We start from the raw sequence: 21,636 nt of genomic DNA on the forward strand, positions 1-21,636 counted from the left end.
GTGAATTATGTGTGTTAAAACGCTAAATTAATAGTCTTACCTACTGTGAGTCTACCCACGAATATCTTGATCCGTATATTTTACAGAACCATTCTATATTTGAACTCTTTCTTCCACACTTTGTGTCGCAGGTAAGCTCTGCATCTATCCATCAGATATGGAGATCCTTAATTAATACCGGAGCTAGAATATTACCTGTGGTGATCAAAGGAGTAAAAACTTAATATATAGGCCTAGTAAATACTGATAAACTATAAAATAACAAAGATTTCACTCTCCTTTTCTAGTTGGATCTTATTAGATAATTATGATGTCCAACTTGCTTATACACTTGTTGGAATTCTCTCTTGGAAGTCTTTCGGCACATAAAAAAAGAGGAAAATAATGATGGAATTTTATTCTTTTACTAATTCGTTGTTAATTTGTCACAAATTCTGGTACGTAACTTGTTTTGTTTTATAAAAAAATTTGCATGTAACCTTCTTCAGTTGTTTTTTTTTTAAAATAATGATTTTGTTTACCTAATTACTAGTACGTCATCTATAGAAATTTATGTAGCCTTCTCAATTATTCATCAAATGAGAATGCATACTGATATTCCATCATGCATGTAGTTGTCCTCTGTGCTAAGATGTCATGGTAGTATATTAGTAAGGTAGTTATGGAAGTTAGTTATAAGGGCTTGTTATGTCAGTTAGTAGCTTTCAGGAAGGGTCCATGATGCTATATAAGGGGGTCCTAGACAACTCTAATGGCTGGTGTGAATAGTATATGTGATTTCCGGATAACATTGTGACACCCCATATGATTTTCCTTTTGTGGCTTCTTTTACAATTGTAGAATGACAAAGCACCTACTCTTTAATGTAAAGTAATTGTAACATCAATTTATGTAGGATATGATTTGGCAAGGGCGAATAGCTGGAGTTAATGCAGCATTAGACGCGTTCAAGGCTGACATGGCATATCCTATGAGAAAATTGCATGAGGTAAGTCATGCGTATCATTGACTACTAAAAATTAAAAAGTATAATTGATTTTATATTAGATAGATGTCAAAGGGCATGTTTGGATTAGCTTTTTAAAAATGATTTCACAAAGTTCTAGTTAAGTACGTGAGAGAAGTTTTGTCTCATCTTACATGAAAGTATTTTTTTAGTGCTTTTTGGGATTCACAATTTTCTTGCATTCAGTGTTTCCAAAATTCAGCTAGCTAAACATTTTTTTTTATACTGATACAAATAGCTAATTAATAGCAACTATCTCTTTGATATCAATGTGCAAAGTATAGAAATTTGATTATCAGAGTTCCACTGCAGCTTGGTAAGAGTTAGGAAGAATATCTTACGTGCCTCAAACTTAGGGCACCAGAACGTGATGTGATACCTTCCATTTTGGCTTGTAGTTAACATGAATTTCCATTTACTTTTTTATGAAATATTTTTATCTCCCAGGTGAAACAGTTATTTTTTATTCTTCAAAAATATATTTTTATCAACATATTTAAGTAATGTAATCTGACTCTTTCAGATATGTTAAGGGGATCCTCAAAATTGTTTCACAATGTCCAGACTGCAATTCCAGCATATACCAATCTGGAAGCCTTCCAAAAGCTATTTTCTTCTAGCAATGCGAGGGATCGGATCTATCTATTTATAGCCATCAACTACGATGGATAAAGTCACCTGCAAAGATCGAGTTAATGAAGGAATCTGCATCAATTGCATGCCAGGTACTTTGAACTACGTGTGATGAATGTGATATCTGCAACTACTTTTTCATGCCTATATACTAGGCAGCTTGAGGATTCTTGGACGTCAATGGTCAACCACTTTATAGGATTGTGGATGCTCTTATCTAATGGCGTTTCAAGTAAGAAATCTTTCTGGAGTTGTGATGAGATATTCTTAATATCTTTTGGTCTTGGTAGGCTCTTCTGTTTACATTCGACAATGTTGCACTCGAAGATGTACCCTTTTGAATATGCTGGCTGCAAGGGTCGAACATAAATGCAAAATGAGAGGTACTCAGCAAATGTAGTAAGCTTCTTATTATTCTACAATTCGACCTTTAAATTTCAAATTCTTGGTGTTTGACTTTTGTTTGCTATTGGCTTCTGTTCATGCGCAACTTTTTTCCAACTATTTTTTTTCCCAGGTTCAATCCTGTGGTTGGTGGCGGACCAAATGGAAGTATTACACATTATTCTAGGAATGATCAAAAGGTCAGTCACTTTCTAAACGAGATCACCTGGTTTGTGGATTTTTCTTGTTTTTGAATCTGTACCACATGCCTGGCAGATTGAAGATGGAGATTTTGTGGGTTTTTCTTGTTTTTGAATCTGTACCACATGCCTGGCAGATTGAAGGTGGAGATCTTGTTTTGATGGATGTTGGTTGTGAGTTGCATGGGAATACCAGTGACCTTACCTGCACTTGGCCACCTTGTGGTAGCTTTTTGTCTGCCAAGGCAAGAATAACCAGTTTTTTTAATCAATTCTATTTATTGCAGTGTCACTGAATAAATGTTTATCTCATTTTCTTTATCATCCTAGGAAGTTCTTTAAAATTTGGTTTATTATTTATGCAATCCCATCTTTTTCACGTGACTTTTCGCATCTCTAATAGCCATTTCATGGATTAGCCATTGGGTCTTGTTTTGGCATCAATTCGAGACCATAAGAATGAATATTGCCTATTGAAGCCCTGATCGAAAGGTTAAGTTATATGGAGTGTCAATCTCCCTTGTACTTCTGCTCTGATTTTCAGAATGTTTAATATCAACTAGTTGTTTCATTGCTGGGGCGTGATTGCTTCTTTTGAATTGTTAAGAGACTTTTCAGTTCCTCATTCTTGGCATTACTATAAACTTCTTGAGATTGCATGATACTTTGTTAAGTATTCTTCTCAAGGCCTAGCCATTGCTACTGTAAGTTTCTTGCTGGTGTGAAATCTTGAAGTCATTTGAGAATCAGCATGATTCCAACCTGTCTTCGTTTGAGAATTAGCACATGTGTTTGCTATTTTCCATTTAATATCACTTGTTGCTTGATAGCAGTTAAAGCTATTGGAGCATAATAGAGGGAAGTTTGAGGAGACCTTTAAATTGATTGGTAATTGGGTGCTTACACTTAGTTGAGGACATTCTCTGCTTCAAGACTTGAAGAAATAAGCTTTATCAGCAGGCAGTTGGTGAAGAATGGGCCCCATATTCATTCAAAGCAAGCTGATGAGATGGATGAAGTTTGCTTAATAGGTATTTAGATGAAAACCAAACCATTATTTTAAAAGTGATTTTATAGTATACAAAATAAGTATGTGAGATGAGATTTGTCTCGGTTTGTGTGAATTTCTTTTCAAATGTGCTTTTGATGTAAACCAAGCACCTATGATATGCTTACCTTATATTGTTGTTGATTGGATGCAGGGAAAACTACTAAGGGGCTGTTTGGAATAGCTTATAAGTAGTTTTTCAATTGTGATTGATGAGAGCCTTTGTCGTTTGCCTTGGGGTTCCCAATCAAAAATAAATCCAAGCAATGCAATATAGTGCAAAACTCGGGTCGTTTCACTTTGAGGAGTCTTTATTTGAAATCCTAAGCAACTAAATATCAAAAACAAAGAATTGAGTTGAAAAGGGAATGATTTTCTTTTAAACTAACTAATTGGCAAAATTTAAAAGAATGTAAAATGAGTAAATAATTTTTGGATTTTTAGTTTATAAAATGGATATGAATGAAATAAGCAAAGTGAATTAACAAGTGACAGTAAATGGAAGAGCAATTCTCTAGTACAATGATTTAGGCTATCATTACTTCAATTAATTTGGGAGTTAATTAAATTCAAAAGACTCTAAGGGCCACCCCTTAGACTTGGTTTAATTAGAATAATCAACACCAAGCCACCTTGCATATTAATTACTCACAATTAAACTGTTTCAGCACAATTAGCCAAAAAGAAAATCAAAGAAAAGCAATTAACATTTTTAGTCCAATAACCAAGCCACCTTGAATTACCACTAAATGTTTACAATAATTTCAAAACATAGTCTGACCCAGTACAATGTAAAGAAATTAAAGCTAATCATAGCATAATGTTAAATGCTAATCAAAAATTCCAACAACTACAACCAATCTCAATACAAATATAAATCATCACAGCCCATTCAAACATTATAAAATTCATTCTAAGACCTAGAAATCACAATTATAATGAAAGAAGTAAATATTAGAAGAGTTGAAACTCCCCTTTGAAGCTCTAAGTTCAAGCCATAACCATTGCTCTAGAGAATTGGAAGGATTTAGCTACTCCTAACCATCACCACAGCTCCACCAAAATTCCAATTCGGTTCAGCCATGAAGAACAATGAAGATGGAATCTGCAGAAGTGATTTTGCCGTGAAGCTATGGTCCTTCGTTCTCTCTTCCTCGCCGCTGGTCTGGTCTCTTCAATTCACGCCGCCTCCAGCTCGTGAGTTCCTCCCGCCCATGATGGATTATAGTATATTAGGTTGGGGGAGCAAAACGTTGTGTTTCAACGTTTTGCTCCCTCTTTTTATTATATTATATATTTAATTTTTTAATTATATTTTTTTTTTTTTCTAATTATATTTTTTTCTTTTTTTATTTAATTATATTTTTTTTTCTTTTTAAATCTTCCAAAAACCTTGAAACAAAATTCAAAAGTAAGGTAGCATTAATTATCCTCAAAAAAACCAATTACTCACAATTAAACCAAAATATGACAATTTTGCCCCTATAAAATAATAATTCAAAATAAAATAAAATAAATCAATTAAGGCAAAAAGAGACCAATTAAGCTGACAAAACTCATATAAAAGATACCAAAATATATAAAAATAATTGAGTTTGTCAGTGATTTACAGAATACGAGGTAAATATGTGAGAGGAGTTTTGTCTCGGTTTACGTGAAATGTGCTTATAAGTGATTTCAATCGTGATGAGAAACAGAGCCTAAGTCTTTGTTTTTCATTCATGCCTAGTGAATTTTGAGATGAAAGCCACCCAAGCTACACATGCCTTAATTCTAAGCTAGTCTCATAACATCATTTGTCTCCGTCTTTTGGTTAAAATTACCTTTCAGACCAATATCATGCCTTTTTGTATGTTTCAGGAAGAGCTTTATGAGCTTATATTGGAAACAAACAAGCATTGTGTGGAACTTTGTAAACCTGGTCCTGGCATTCGACAAATACACAATCATTTGGTACCTTAATCGTTGCACCTTTTTCTTAATCATTAGCCATTATTATTCGAAGCCATATTTCTTGTTATATTGCTGCTGTTTATTGCCAATACATGCATGAATTGAAAAGCAAACTGTTTTGTGCTTCATTTTCTTTTTTCAATGTGCTTAGATATAAGTAGTTGCTAGAGTAAATTTACAGAACTATCAAAGTACTCTTCCAGTCCTAAATATAAAACCCATTTTGTAGTGTAATTTACACTACAAAATAAGTCTTATATTTATTATACTACAAAATGGGTTTTATATTTAGGACCAAAGGAAGTATTTAGGAACTCTATGACGTTATAGAATGGTACAGTGACTCACTAAAAGGAGATTGATAACGATTCTTAGTGATCAAGTCCCCCCCCTCTAAATTTGTACACACAAGGACATAAAAAAAAAAAAAAAAAGAGCAGAGTAAAGATTTGTAACAATTTCCAATATGATTTTTTTCCCTTGTATTTCAAATTAACGCAACAAAGAAAATATCTATAATTTTTTATGCCATGTTGGTTGAGGCAATCAACCCTACGCATAATGACCACTATCTTATAAGTTTTTAACCCATCATACTATTTGCATGATCAGAGCAGCCATTTGTGTTTGCTAGTGACTTTAGTATCTCTTTTGCGAGACCTGTCTGTTTTTGAGTGGCATCTTCTTCACTTGATCTTGCTGTGTATTCAACTAACTGCTTCAGCCTTGAAGCTTGTTTACCTTAATTACATTTTTTGAAATGGTCTGGTTGCTTTGGTTGAAATGGTCCAGAAAGGACTCAAGGAGACTGGAATTTTGAAATACAGCTTGGTTAATCTTTTTTTGTGGACAAAGATTGAGAAGAATTATTTGCTGGCTCTACAAATTTTTAGGCTTGTTTGAAATGATAAATACAGACTGGATCTGTATGCTCATCTTTTATTGGTCCAGGTCACTACTTGGGAATGGATATACATGATTTGTTGACTCTACAAAGTCCTCTATAAACTACTTGGGATAAGAAGTGAAGATGAGACTCTCATCACGGAAACAGGCTATGAGGTGATCTATTTACATGAATTGTTTATTTTGAAAAATATCAGATCTATGACAGCTAGAGAAGATGTGACTACAGTTATTTTGAGCGTTAGAACAATGTACTGGGATTGCTTTATCTTTCACAATAAATGGAAGTCAAATCTTCTGATTAGCTGTTAATTTAATATGATATATATATTAAATTAAGCACTTGATATATTTTTCTGTACTGTCCGTATTTTAGTTTGCAACATATTCATAACGCAAGTGTTCTATATAATGATCTTGATCTGCGTTCTAAATTCCTCTTTTATGGATAACGGTTGAGTAGCTTAACGGCATGAAAGCTCTTCTGTAAATGAGAGATCACGGATTTAATCCTACTTGTAGTTTATAGTCTCAGGCTGTTAGTGCCTGTCTTTTTAATTTTTTTAAAACACAATCTCTTTTATGACCGATAGAATGATAGTAAAGCATGTTAATCCCAAAATACTTTATGCATCCTACAAAACACTAATGGTATCAATAATATCGTATATTCTTTTTGGTTTGCGTGCTATCTCTTATATGAACAATGACTGATACTGGAAGTGTCCCACATGTCCTCTCACCATCAATTCCTGAGGAAATCAAGCACAATGGATCCCTGCTAAATAACTGCCATGGAATGGGAACGGAAAACCACAGTAAGGTGGGAGCTACACTACAGAGTTAAACATGTCATGTACAGAGAGCCAGGACATAAATCCTTGAAGAAGGAGAAACGAAGCGACACTTGAAGCCCAGGAATAATCATCCCTTTTTTTAGGGGGAAAAAAAATTAAACAGACAGGCACTAACTTGGACGGTGTTTTTTTGACTCGACAAGTTTACTCTTTTTTTTTCGGGCACCTATGAACTTGGAGGCCTACCTGGTTTTTTGGGTGGTTATGCTTTTGAGATTATCACATGGATTATGGCCCCATACTTAGCAGGTCTATGAGCTTAAACACCCAAAAAAAAAAAAAAAAAGCGGGGTACAATGAATTCCGTTGGTTGTTACTTTCTTTGGTCCTTAATCCTATACATGTTATAATTTTTGAAATAATTTTAGTTCTTTTTATAAGTTGCATTATGTGCCAATATAAACATTAAATTTTTTTTTCATTATTACTTCCTTGTCCATGCATTAATTTTAGTTTTATCATATTTTCATCATTCTTTCATAATTCAACCAAAGTTAATATAGATCTGATCAAGCATTGAACAATTGGGAAGGGATGCTTATGACTGCAAAATTAGAGTATTTGTTGACCGGATTGGGTCAAACATAAGGGCTTAATTCCTCACAATGTGACAAACCAACATCCGGATTTTTGTTAGAAGAAATGTTCACATTTAATGCCTCACAATATCTTGAGCAAGATTGCTCCCAACAAGAAGATATTTAAACCTAGCCCCAAAAAGAAACAATAATAAAGAGCATTCCTTTAGTTTTATCATAGCTATCATGGAACAAATGAAGCATTGCTGAATCTTTCAATCCATCAGTCTCCTATTTGCCAAAAACAAGTCATACAATGAAACAAATGCAGTAAATGCAACAGAATGACCAACCACACCGACGGTCAATTAGGACAAGTCTCTTGCGTTTCAATGGTGCAAATACCATAAATTATGCAGATGTTCCAAATGGAATGAAGTTGGGTATTATCAGAAACAATAGACTTGTTCTTTCCATGCGAAATCCAGCATTCACATATTGGCGCATCTAGAACTTTAGGTGTGATAAAGGAAAGCTATTAAGAAACCGTTCATGATTTGATCAGTTCAGCTCGCGGCCTCCATAATCCCAGCCTGTACTTGTGTGCATATTTCAATATTAACTTCCTCTGCAAAGCAGAAACTATAGGTTACAAAGAGTTTGCATGTAGGCCCCACGCATTTTAGTGTCTCACAGTCCAAAAAGAATATCAATTAAAGGTGTCTTAAAACAAGATAGTGGAAACATCACAAAACATATATTCCTATCAATGATAAAATGATCATATCCCTGCAGCCTGTTTAACAACCCAGGGAGCTATTTTTCTTCAGATAGGTCTGAAAAATCTAACAGAAAGAAGCCACCAAGTGAATCTAATCTCCCATAAGAGGTCTGAATAATAGTTCACATCGATTCCCTAATAATCAGTCTAGTACAAATATAATAGTTATACAAAGACATCAAAATAACTGAGCATACCGAATCCGAGGAAATTGACACCACATCCTCATGAGAAATTGCAACGCATAATAAACTAACCCATAGATCATTGACAACACATTAGACAACATATGACAACATAGCAGGGAAGTTGCACTCCGTAATAGAACCATCCCGATTCCCTCCAAATTTTTCTCTCCTTTCTACTGTATATAAGTCGTGGTATTCTATCAGTGACAGAGTCAATCAAGAGGTAAAATACTATTTGGTACGTTAAGGAAGCACCTTTTCCCTACACTACTAAGCGCTAGGCACAAACAATTGCTTGAAAACTCAAGTCAGTTCAACTTACATATAAGAAAGTCATCAGGAACTTTCTTCCAATCAGCAGTAAGTAAATGACGTGTAAGATCAGAATGCAATACAAAATATGCAAGAATAAGATTTACAACTATTTTTAGCAGCAGAGCAAAATAAGACAGTTGACATCTATCATTGACTTCAGTAACGGTAAATCCAGACTCCAGTCGCTCATTCATCTAGAATCCAGTAAAGCGCTGAAAAGATAAAAAAAATACATGAAGCATAGTTCTAGAGCATAATCATGCTGTCAAATGATACCAGCAATATAACGGGGAAATAATTTTGCAGTATAACAAATTTCCTCAAGGGAGATTAAGAAGGTGACAGCAGCATGTTTGCTTGGATTGGATGAGCAACCATTCTAAGACAAATTCCAAATAAAAAGGAGCAGAACATAACAGACCAAGTTCATAAGAAGTTGAACTGTCCAGCTTAAGTGGCACTGGTGGGAAAACATAAATATTAAAATTTGAATAATGACACTGGCCAAAAGGAAAAAAAGAAAAGGATTTAACTGAAACAAAGTGTAGGATAAATCCATAAATTTGTCCAAAAATTACAGACAATAATGAAAGTTCAGCAACAAATGTATCAAAAGAAATTCCCAAGAATTTAAGAAATATCTTAGAGAAACGAGAATTCAGTCAACGATCTGACATGTATGGAAGAATAGTAAGGCGTATATATAGTTGCTTTAGCAAATGATAGAATGTTCTTGTATCTGCATGCAAAGAAAGCAAGATGTGACTGGGATTACGTGTTTGCAAGGAATGCCCAGCTTCTTGAGCTTGAGGGTACGACAGACAAGAAGCTTCTGGAAGTCACCGATTTCTGTTTCAAGCTTAGCAACATGGGATTCAACTCCATTCCCTATTCCATTTACAAACTCAGGGATTCCAACCTTTGCTGCCCCAGCAAGCATCAAAACAAGACTTTATCTGATCCATAGGTCTGCCACTTATTAAACAAGAAAACTTATCCACATGTGAGGACAATTTAAGACCGAAGAAGCATGATCATTTATTTAACTCCAGAATACTTAATCCTGGGAAATGCTTAAAACAGGTTATTTTTCCAAGTTCTACAAACTCAACAATGAGACAACAATGAAACCCTCATCCTCATTTATACAAATGAATGGCAGCGCTAACTGGTGCGAGAGATTTTATTAGGGGGAAAAAAAGAAGATAATCAGATTTTGAACAGAGCAGCTATCACGAAGCTAAAATCTACTTATCCACAAGGCCTCTTTTACAATTACCAAAACTGTCTGATATTTTTGTTTTGGACATATCAAAGAGTGAATGAAAACGAAACATGGAGATAAAATGGTAGGGAAAGGAAGGAGGCATTACTGATGTATGGAGTTGATTTGGAGAAGAATCTAGAGGAATAAAGGGCTAATGTTGACACCAAATTTGTCCCAAAGATTCGCTGCATCCATGCATCTTTTCCACTGGTCTTAAACGTTTGGAAAGCCTTTGAACAACCAATAACTCAAGACAATTCCAACCTCAATCCCATGCGAGATGGAAGTGTGCTGCTGCAGCCTTCACAACCTCATCTCCGACCTCAAGTGAATCCAGTCAATGAATGCAGTTCCTCTGCAGCAGCTTGTCTCTCCAGCCTCTCTACAAACGCAATCTAATCTGTCTGCACAATGTAAATAGTTCATAAAATATATGCTGGTATTGGTATTGGTGGAACTAGCCGGGAAAGCCTATAATAAAGTAAAATTTCATAAATTCTTAAGCAAAGTTTCGCGGCTTCATATCATTTAGCGACACAAAAAACCTATCAGAGTCTGGTCTTATGCTGCAAATAATTTAATATCAGGATCTACTATTGATCAAGTAACATTAACAAGTATAATATGTATGCAACGTAGTGTTACATCACTTCTACCCGAATTTGACAAAGAAATCAGTTGAAATCATAGACACCAAGCAGGACTGAAAAGAACCGAGACGCAAAGGAGAAAAAGAAGATCGTAAGAATTTATAGGAGAAACACAACACCACACATCCCAGCAGAGGGAGAAAATTCCTTTGGCCCAGATTCCAAACGTAGTCAGTTGAACGATTAGTTCAATATGGCATCGAAACATGCATTGATCCTCCTCGATTAGGAGATAAATTCACTGACAGAAGCAATAATTCAGAGAGTCGCAACGCCTCGTACCAAGACAATTTTAAAAAGTCCTCATTCAAAAGTTGAATCAATAAGAGCTAAACATTGCCAACAGAGTTGAAACTACAAAAGATATGCATCGATGAAAAATGAGGAAAACAAAAATAATCGTACACGAATGTGAACACCAATTTAAAATGAAAGGCAAATAGAACTAAGATTCCTGAAAAACCATCCAAGATTCTAAATGTTTAATAGCTTCGAAAGGCAGAAGCAAAGATAACGAACCTGTGAAGAAAAACTCTGACAGCAGCGCTAAAGCCCTCCGGCAGCGGAGACTGATAAGAGCCGAGTGCAGCGAACGAAGCAGGTGAAACTTTTTGGTGCCGGCGAGTTTTTTCCCCCCCCCCCCTCCAATTTAAAATATTTTATGAAAAAACTTCTGCCAAAAGTGAAGAAAAAATTACAATGAATTCTATTTAAAAATTTTGAAAATAGATTTGTAAAATTTTAATTAAAAAATATGTAACAAAAAATAAAAAATATTAATTAAAATTTTTTAGCTTCACTTCTATGATTTTATAAATTGAAGTCATTAAAATTTTTCATCCTCTCTATTACTGACTTTCACTTATAGTGAAACTTGTTTAGAGTTATTTAATATAAGTATTTATAATAACTTGAAACAAAACTCTTCTCGTATACTTATCTCGTATTTTGTAAATTATTATTAAAAAATTACTTTTAAGAGTTCAATAAATCCTTCGTTTTTTCCATCCACTCCTCACGATTGATCACTAACTTTTCAAGATGATGAGTCTAATAGGAATATCTCCTTGTTTAATTAAAAAAAATCTATTTGATCTATTATTTTTTCTCCTATTTCCCGATAAACCTCTCTCACGGCACTTCTCTACTCCTTTTTTCTTGTAAGCAATTGATATCCTCGCCCATTCTCTTATAATTCAATGACTTTATAAAACAATTCGTTTACTAGTTGTTTCAAGTTGACTCTCCTTTCTCCTCCTTTTCTTCTCATTATATGTGTTTTTGGGGGTTTGGTAAGGAGGGTTCCCCCCTGGGGGCGGTTGGTAATTTAGTAGCCCTAAAAACACATTTTATAAATACAAGAGGAAATAAGATTAATTAATATAGCTTGCAAAATTAAGACACGCAAGAAATTAATACGAGGCGGCTAACAACTGAGAAGAATGGGTCAATTAGCCATAATTTCGACTGTCCATGTGGCCCAATATCACATAATTAATTAAGATTTTTTATTTAAAACCAAATTGAATATCGCATTAGTTATTATATATTAAAGATCGGCTATAGAACCTTATTCAATGAGCAGAACGCTTAGCCATCCACTCTTAGGTTGGACCAAAGAGTTAGGTGAAAATGGGGAAAGCTCTGTTGTTCCTGGTTCTCCTGCTTGATTGGGTAAAAATAAGAAAAATTGGTCAAAAATCAGTAATTAGAAACTTAAGTATGCAAAAGTACTTAGGAAGTAATAAAGTCCTTGAGTACAATTCAAATTCAAAAGCAGTAACTCTTTTTTAGTTCCGTACAACATATTTTTTTTAATAACAACTGTATACCATCAATTACAAGAAGGCATTGCAAGCAAAAACAAAACAGAACCATCCCTCATCACATCTCCACCTCTTGCCCGCAAGGTGGAGGATAACACAGTGAAATATAAGTTTGACACATATTTATTTATATGCAAATGTCTAAGATTATTGCACATAGAGTTTTAAAAAAGTTGAACCTGAGTTGTTAAACAAATTCTAAATATATATGTTTACATAGTTTAATTTTCTAATGAGAAACTTTTGATCGATTATTTCAAACATTTATCATAGAGACATATCACAAAAACGGTACGCATCTTAGAAATTTCCACGAATGATCGATGGAGAAGAGACAACATTATATTCTGTCAATAATATAAACATGGATATATAGGTTAGCATCCTTGTGCCGATTCCACAATAGGGGCAAATGGTGCTAGGATTGTTTTCCAAAGTAAACGGCAATGGTGAACATTATTATTTTATTTCTATTAAAAGAATCAATTAATGATTCACAGACCAAATAATAGAAAAGAAGCAAAAAGAGTCCCACTTGAGGGGACAGAGTCACACTCAAAACATCAACTTGCAAAATAGGACAGAGTCTTAGGGAAATGGGGTAGATAATAAATGGGCAACCAAGAGATAGAGATAATATATATATATATATATATATATGATTGGCTAGGAAACTAGCAGTCCTATTACTTTTCTCTATAATAATTGTCGCTTTCAGAATAATTGGCCCAAGGCGGTGTACAGTTTTAATTTTGTTTCCATATAATTTTTATTCAGGATTTTAATAAAAATTTAATATTAATTCCTTTTCTACTTTCATTAATCAAAAGCATGCATGATTGATAGAGCTCAAATATGCTATAATACCTTTTTTATAAGAGAATTACTTTAATATTTTAGCTCAAAGATATTTTAGACAGATCGCATTTGATTTTTGTAATATGGTAAGACATTTAATAAATTTTCTTAAATGCGTGCATAATTTTAAACAACATTTATTTTGAAACAGATGCAAAATTGTGTGATGAATGTCAGTAAAAATAATTTAAAATATTCCAAAAAATAATTTAAATGTTAAAAAAAGGTAAAAATACATTTTTCCTATAAAAATGTAAACACTTGATTGTATAAAATCTATCGACTTGATCAATAGCGACTATGATAATAGTCATTCCTTTAGACATATTACCGATGATACTGGATTTTTTTTTTTTTATGGCAATTGACCGGTTGTGTTTTCCCATACTAGTTTTAGAGAAAATCTCACTTTTATTAATTAGCTAATACTCTTATAATAAAGAGCTACTTTTATATCCTTGATCATAAGAGGTAAACTAACTTTTGACTTGCCTTGAATAAATGGATTTCAGTAGTTATTGAAAAGAATTACTTTTTTTTTTTCTGGATAACAACGTGAAATCGTCATTGTGTCCTCTTAGGCGGCTAGGTAGGGTGTAAGATGATGGTGACCTGATGAAGACGTAAGTTGGTGTTCTTGGAGTGACATGTGAGATTCGAGTTAACAGTTAGCAAATTTTTTTTTTTTTTGACCAGAACACAGTTAGCAAATTGATAATTAGTCATTTCGTGATATTGCGGAGTCGCTTTCATGCCAATACATGTTGATGATGTAGATTTTAATTAGCTTAACCTATGACTTTTGAAATACTAATACACATCACTCAGATAGGCCTCTAATGTATATTAAAAGTAGAGTTGGTAATATAAATTGAGCCACCAGCCCCATCAAAAAAAGCCGGCTTGGGTTGGTATTTTGCCAACCCGTCAAGATGCGGATTACTCCAGCCCACATCGTTTTTTGCCCGCACCGCTGCGGCTGGTCTATATCCTCATCGCCAGCTTGTTTTATTAGCTCTAATTAAAAGGTTTGTTTGGTATGATATTTAAAATGATTTACAAGTATGTTTCATGTAAATCAAGACAAAACTCTTCTCACATACTTACCTCATATTTTATAAATCACAATTAAAAAACTACTTATAAGTCATTCCAAATATATCCTAAGTAAAAGGTTATGAGTAGATTGGCTTTAGATATTTAATTAATTAATTATTTCTCATAAAGGGGGTGAAGTGTGATTGTATAGATGAAAGAGAATGAAACGAAACGTTTTAGATGCAACTCTAAATCACGGAAGAAATTTTTCAACATTTTCTTGCTTTACTTTTCCATCTTTCCTCCATCATCTCACCATAACAAGATAAATGTTTTTATAATAAATGTTGCATCATATAAAAAGATGCAACAATTTAGAAGAAAACAAGAATAAAACAAAGATAAAATTGCATCTCTGGCCTTATAATTTTATATAAGATTTCAATTTAATTCTTTGATTTTATAAAGTGTTTTTTCAATTTTTTAACCCTAATTATTATTTTAATTGACATAAAATATTGATATTGCAATTTCAAATCTAGACAGTATCCTGGAAAGCTTGTCGGTGGGTCCAATTTCTTGTCCAAAATTTTGTATAAAAAAATTCTCAAATATTGACATATTAAGTTTAATTTTTTTTAAAAAAAAATAAAAATCAATATCAAGCTGAAACATCTTCTAAAACTCGCAAGATTAGAAGCTTCCTCAATGTAAATATCTTCGTTTGAGTGATACATTTTCATCTTACCTATTACTCCTCCGATCCTTACTATGAGACCCATTTAACTAATTTGATTAGATTAAAGAAATTAGGTAAGTTAGTTAATTATAAGAAATACGATACGTTTTTCTTAAAATACCATAATCATCTTTCTTAATACTCCTATCCCTCTTCTACTTGATTATGGTTGAGGAAGTATCCATAAAAATAATTTAAAGAAAATTGATAAATATGATAAATAGGTCTTATGTTTAGAACGAAAACCAACTCAATAATTAAATCCTATATACTTTTCTTTAAATACAGTCACCTCTCACAAACGTAAGATGTATTCAAAACTATATGTAAAACATCAATTACAGTGTTTTGCAAACACCATGCTTCCCGAAGACAACTAGATTCCTCCCGTCATCTCTCTCTCTCTCTCTCTCTCTGACTAAGAAACACATCATGCTGCTTCACATGCGACAACAAACCTTCTTCTTCTTCTTCTTCTTGTTGAGCTTCACAATCTGGTCATGGTGGACTCTGGATGGCGTCGTTTCAGACCCTCAGACGACTCTGGTGACGATAGGGTGCAGCCAAATCAACGTCAGCGACGTGTCCATCTTCCAAGGCAACCTAAACGCAACGTTTCGAAGCATGAGAACGCAGATCAGCAACCAGAGCGAACACTTCGCCACGGAGCAAGTAGTGAAGGGTAACAACCCCGCTTATGGCCTTTTTCAGTGCAGAAACTACCTCTCCATCGCCGACTGTCTCTCTTGCTTTGACTTCGCCGCCGATAAGATCCGACGCAACTGCTCCGCCGCCTCCAACGGTGCCCACATCACATACGACGGCTGCTTCCTCAGGTGCGGAGCCAACTTTGACTTTTCTTAAATCGCTGAATCTGACAGTATAATTTGCCACTATTTATTCAAGGTAGGACCACAACGCCTTTCTAAACCAGCAAGATACTAAATATAAGAACTAGTTTGACACTCACTTTAATTATAAATATAAGATCCCAATCTACTTTATATCTCATATTTATCCCTTTTTTAAAAGTAATTCTTATAGTAATTGCAAATGTTAAAGGTTTCATCAAATAGTAGTTCTAGCTAATACACATGATTAGCAAGAGTATTCTAATGAAGACAACACCTAATTATTACAGATAATTAATTTTCAAAACTTTCTTAAATACAAATTAGTCAACTAATTATTATATCAAGTACAAGAGAAACTACATTATTTTGCTTCTTTCATCTCCACAAGAAGTCTATCCAATGAGGGAAATGACAAATATGACCCACTTCGAATGCTGTCAACAGTGATTGGGTTGATAAGAGACTGATATCCCTTTAAATAATTTTTTATGTCTGGGTTTTACTAGTAGAAAAAGAAATGCTAGAAGAGTAGCTCTTGAGTCAAATAATACCTGGAATTTGAATTGCATAATTAGTCGTTCGGGATATTAGTTGAGCACATACATATGTGACACAGAACACACATTTTGGATGACTAGTTATGATGAAGTCTTTAATAATTACAAGCAGGCTTGCACCCTTTTTAGAATTCAAATTACCTAAAATTATGGTATTAAAACTCAACTTGTGTTGGCCAGTTGGACCAGTGAATCAGTCCCCTGGTCGATCTAGTCAAGAGTTTTGAATAGGTTGGGGGGTTGAATTTTAAGTATGTTTTTTATTTGCTAAGGTTGAAACGCCACTCTTTTGAGTTAATAATGCCTTTTCTATTTAAATATTACTCATTTATTGAGTTATACATAAATATTTTCTATATTTTAATTATACATATTATTTTTATAATTGGGTTGACTCCAATTTAATTACGGTTACACCATGGATTCTTGAACTAATAAGTTTTCAGTACCTTGTCTAAAATTAATTAGAAACCTAATTTCATGCATTTTACGCAGGTACGAGAGCAGTAGCTTCTTTGACCAGTCAACAGACGCAGGCAACAACATTAATTGTGGGAATGAAACAAGAAACTCAACTGAACTTGCTTCAACTGTGCAACAAGTTCTGAGGAATCTGGAAATAGCCACACCGAGAATCAATGGTTACTTTGCAGCCACCAAAACCACAGTACCTAACAGTAACGGCTCAAACATTTATGCCTTTGCTCAATGTGTTGAGACACTCACACAAAGTGGCTGCGACAATTGCTTGAACATTGCCTTAAGAAATTTTCAGATTTGCCTCCCAAACTCAAATGCTAAGACTTTCGATTTCGGCTGCTTCATGAGATACTCCACCACTTCCTTCTTTGCTGATAATCAAACCACTAACATCAATCACTTCTTGAAACAAGGTGGAATATTATAGTAAACTTGAAATGGCTTCCATATATAGTTTGCATAGGCTTTCGGTAAAAACTTAGTGGGTCAACATTTTTCTTGTGATTTGTAGGAGATTCAAGCAAGAAGAAGGCCATTATTATTGGTGGAGTCGCTGGAGGAACATGTTTTATTTTGATTATGATAGCATTATTTGCTTTGTATATGCGATCAAAGTCATCGAAGATGGTTCCTAAAGGTAAGATAACTGAAAATGGTCTTTATCATCCAATTTGAAATGATTTAATGTGATTATCCTTGCATTATTTGCTCTGCATATGATTTTTTATTTGTTGTGAGAGATTTTTTTACTTTAATTTTATCTTCCTTACAGGTGATATTTTGGGAGCGACTGAGTTAAAAGGCCCTGTTAATTATAGGTATAAAGATCTAAAGTCAGCGACAAAAAATTTCAGTGAAAAAAATAAACTAGGAGAACAAGCCTTTGGCGGCTTATACAAGGTAAACCTAATAAAACTTTTCTTTTAATTCCTACAGTTGATGTCATTTATCGAGAGACATTTGTTAGGCTTGTTGCGTTGAGGCATTTGCATAGATTTTCATTCCACATAGCCGTGCTATTTTTTTTTTTTAGTGAACACACATAGGCTTGCTATTGTTTGTCACACACTATGCCAAGATTTCATTAGCTCTTTAATATTTTTCTCTTCTTATATGTGGATCGGGTTCATGAAAAAAGCAAAGGTTGATCTTTCACTAAAAGGGTATAGTTCATTTGAAAATTAATTTATTGTTAAATATCTGCACGTTCAATTCTAAATGAAGATATATAAAACTTTCTATAAGCATGTTCTTCATTCTTAAGTATGGTGTCTTTGTTGAACAGGGTATTTTGAAAAATGGAAAGGTAGTTGCTATCAAGAAATTGCATTTAAGCCAATCCAAAGAGATGGAGAAAGATTTTGAGAGTGAAGTGAAGTTGATAAGTAATATTCATCATCGAAATATCGTTCGACTCCTGGGATGTTGCAATAAAGGCCAAGAGAGACTTCTTGTTTATGAGTACATGAAAAACAGCAATGTTGGCCAATTCTTATTTGGTACAAACAAAATTAATCAGTTAACTGAATATCTTCTATTGTTTTGAGAATCAGCTTTGGTTCTTCTATTCTTTTATCCTTATTTCTTACTCTCTAAAGTGATGAAAATAGGTGAGACTAAAGGTTCTCTGAGTTGGATGCAACGTTATGCAATAATTTTTGGCACTGCAAGAGGTTTGGCATATTTACATGAGGAATTCCATGTTTGTGTTATACATAGAGATATAAAAGCTAGCAACATCCTCTTGGATGATGATTTTCAACCTAAAATTGCTGATTTCGGACTAGCAAGGCTTCTTCCAAGAGACCAATCTCATCTTAACACAAATTTTGTTGGAACAATGTAAGTGAATGCACATACAATTTATCCTATTTATTTACTTTTATTAATATCACCTCAAAGACAATATATTATTAGAAGAAATCATGTGTTGATGATCAAATGAAACATTGTTATCACGCCTTTAGATTCTTTTCATTATGCAATCAGTGATATGTTTTTTTTTTTTTTTTCAGGGGATATGTGGCACCTGAATATGCAATGCATGGGCAATTATCAGAAAAGGTTGATACTTATAGCTATGGTGTTGTAGTCTTAGAAATCATAAGTGGACAAAAAAGTAGTGCATTGAAGGTTGATGATGAAAGTGAATACCTCCTCCAAAGAGTAAGTAACTTCCTAGTAGTAAACATAACAATGGATTGCATTTCATTGAACAAATTTCCAGTGCTGGGTATAGTGTTCAAACAATTAACTCTTTTTTTTTCATTATATGATCACTTTGATCTCAGGCTTGGAAACTATATGAGAGAGGAATGCATATATCGTTTGTGGATAAAACCTTAGACCCAAATGAGTATGATGCGGAAGAAGTAAAGAAAATAATAGAAATTGGGCTGCTTTGCACACAAGCATCTCCTGCAGCAAGGCCAAGAATGTCTGAAATTGTTAGAATGCTCAAAAGAAAGAGCTTAATGGAGCACAAAGAGCCAACTATGCCTGTCTATGTTGATCCTACTTCTTGGCCCAAAAGAGACGCTTCTATGACTCACAGTTCATCTTCATCAAATGCTGTTATCTCTACTTCCATTTTATCAGGAAGGTGATTTACTTCACACGCATGATCGCACAATTGGCAATGCAAAAGTAAATAAGTGTTGTTCTTCTTCTTCATTCCATTAGGCAAGATTTGATTACAATGAAACGTCAACTTTACAGTTAGCAATGTTTGTATGCAATGATGGCCACTTGGCCTATGGTGCAGGATAAATAAGTGACTGTGGAAGCCTTTGAATTATGTGTACTCAAATTGGTAATCTTATTTACATTGAATATCTACACGTGGATAAATCATTCTACATGTTAGCTTTTGCTTCAACACTTCATGATATGATGCAGCTAGTAGGATAATCAAGGAACAAAAAACTGAACTGGATACTGAACCGGTCCAAATACTAGTTTAAAGGTCAGTAGGTCAAATCATAGTCAAATCGAAGTCAAACTGGTAATAATTAAAATATACTTCATCAAATGCTGTTATCTCTACTTCCATTTTATCAGGAAGGTGATTTACTTCACACGCATGATCGCACAATTGGCAATGCAAAAGTAAATAAGTGTTGTTCTTCTTCTTCATTCCATTAGGCAAGATTTGATTACAATGAAACGTCAACTTTACAGTTAGCAATGTTTGTATGCAATGATGGCCACTTGGCCTATGGTGCAAGATAAATAAGTGACTGTGGAAGCCTTTGAATTATGTGTACTCAAATTGGTAATCTTATTTACATTGAATATCTACACGTGGATAAATCATTCTACATTTTAGCTTTTGCTTCAACACTTCATGATATGATGCAGCTAGTAGGATAATATCAAGGAACAAAAACTGAACTGGATACTGAACCGGTCCAATACTAGTTTATTTCAAAGGTCAGTAGGTCAAATCATAGTCAAACGATAATTAAAATAATATAATTTAATTAAAATAGATAAAAAATATTCATATTTTAATTATAAAAAATAATATTTAATTTTTAAATGGGTAGTCGTGTTATGAATCATTTATATATAAGAAGTTTTTTTCTTTTTTTTCCCTTTCTTTTCTTTTTTCCCCCCCTCACATAACCAGTGACCCAATAAAAATCTTTCCTTTTTCTTTTAGTTTTTTTACTGTTTCTTCTCTCTCTCCCATGTGACACAACTGAAAATTTTACTCTGTAGGACGTGAAGCAGCTATGTTTAGATGAAACCAAACTATGGTTTGGAAAATAGCTTCTAGAGAATAGATTGTTGAGAGAATAAATTTTGTGAAAAAGTGAATCTGATAAAGTGAGAATGTTTGGATAGTTGTTATCAGAAGCACTTTTTATATATGCAAATTACTAAAAAAAGCATAAGTTAATATGATAATTACATAAATATAGATTTTATAATATATTTTAATTTGAAGGAATAAAATTGTTAATAATATATTTTTTACCAACATAATTAATAATACATAAGATAATGTAATTAATAAATAATTAATATGTTTATATATATTTATAAGATATAAGATTAAATATGTTTGTAAAAAAATAATTGAGAGTGTTAAAGTCGTATTGTTGTTGATCTATTCTGACAGGCACAATCATACTCTCCAATTTGAGTCAGAAGCAAATGGATTCACTTCTCCTGAAACTATGGTTTTGAACTCCAAACCCATGGTTTGGCCCAAACCATAGTTTCAGATTATTTCTCCCTGTTTGGCTCACTCTTTCCCCAACCATGGTTTGCAATGATACCCAAACACCCCTTTTTCTTTTCTCTTTCTTTCTTCGACAATGAACAAGCAGAGGCAGTAGCAGATTATCTACTTGAACACACATCACCATCTCTTCGTTTGCATTAAATCAGTTTCTTTCTTCCATACTTTTCTATCTGTTATTTTCTCCTTGTCTTCTAATCCTCTACGAGCAAAACAACTTTGACGCTTCAAAGCGGCACCCAACAGATTTCCAAACAAAGTTTTGTCTTCCTCCCATGATCTCCTTTGCTTCTAGCACTTGTCTCTGTAGTGTTCATGGTCTGCGGCAA

General features: G+C 33.7%; 2 protein-coding genes and 1 pseudogene across 4 annotated transcripts; 2 read left to right on the forward strand and 1 right to left on the reverse strand.

Moving 5' to 3' along the window:
* Nucleotides 1-898: 898 nt before the first annotated feature.
* On the forward strand, nt 899-6,977 carry LOC114738631 (intermediate cleaving peptidase 55, mitochondrial-like; annotated as a pseudogene).
* A 602-nt stretch (nt 6,978-7,579) lies between these two features.
* On the reverse strand, nt 7,580-11,273 carry LOC114738636 (uncharacterized). Of its 2 annotated transcripts, none has more exons than XM_028926704.1 (4): nt 11,226-11,273; nt 10,163-10,460; nt 9,565-9,713; nt 7,580-8,133 (listed from the first exon to the last, which is right to left on the reverse strand). In XM_028926704.1, the coding sequence occupies exons 2-4, from the start codon at nt 10,245-10,247 to the stop codon at nt 8,056-8,058; spliced, it is 312 nt and encodes a 103-aa protein (XP_028782537.1). In that variant the 5' UTR covers nt 10,248-10,460; nt 11,226-11,273; the 3' UTR covers nt 7,580-8,055. The 2 variants fall into 2 exon arrangements, with proteins under 2 accessions (XP_028782537.1, XP_028782538.1); XM_028926705.1 differs by having other exon boundaries at nt 10,163-10,456; nt 11,226-11,260.
* Nucleotides 11,274-15,529: 4,256 nt separating this feature from the next.
* On the forward strand, nt 15,530-20,161 carry LOC114738635 (cysteine-rich receptor-like protein kinase 2). Of its 2 annotated transcripts, none has more exons than XM_028926702.1 (9): nt 15,530-16,003; nt 17,074-17,471; nt 17,570-17,695; nt 17,831-17,958; nt 18,344-18,557; nt 18,669-18,900; nt 19,074-19,224; nt 19,350-19,636; nt 20,099-20,161. In XM_028926702.1, the coding sequence occupies exons 1-9, from the start codon at nt 15,600-15,602 to the stop codon at nt 20,124-20,126; spliced, it is 1,968 nt and encodes a 655-aa protein (XP_028782535.1). In that variant the 5' UTR covers nt 15,530-15,599; the 3' UTR covers nt 20,127-20,161. The 2 variants fall into 2 exon arrangements, with proteins under 2 accessions (XP_028782535.1, XP_028782536.1); XM_028926703.1 differs by having other exon boundaries at nt 19,350-19,626; nt 20,089-20,161.
* Nucleotides 20,162-21,636: the final 1,475 nt, after the last annotated feature.

Source organism: Neltuma alba, unplaced genomic scaffold, assembly GCF_004799145.2.
Source record: "Neltuma alba isolate B1F8T4 unplaced genomic scaffold, ASM479914v2 tig00013641_pilon, whole genome shotgun sequence".
NCBI lineage: Eukaryota > Viridiplantae > Streptophyta > Magnoliopsida > Fabales > Fabaceae > Neltuma > Neltuma alba.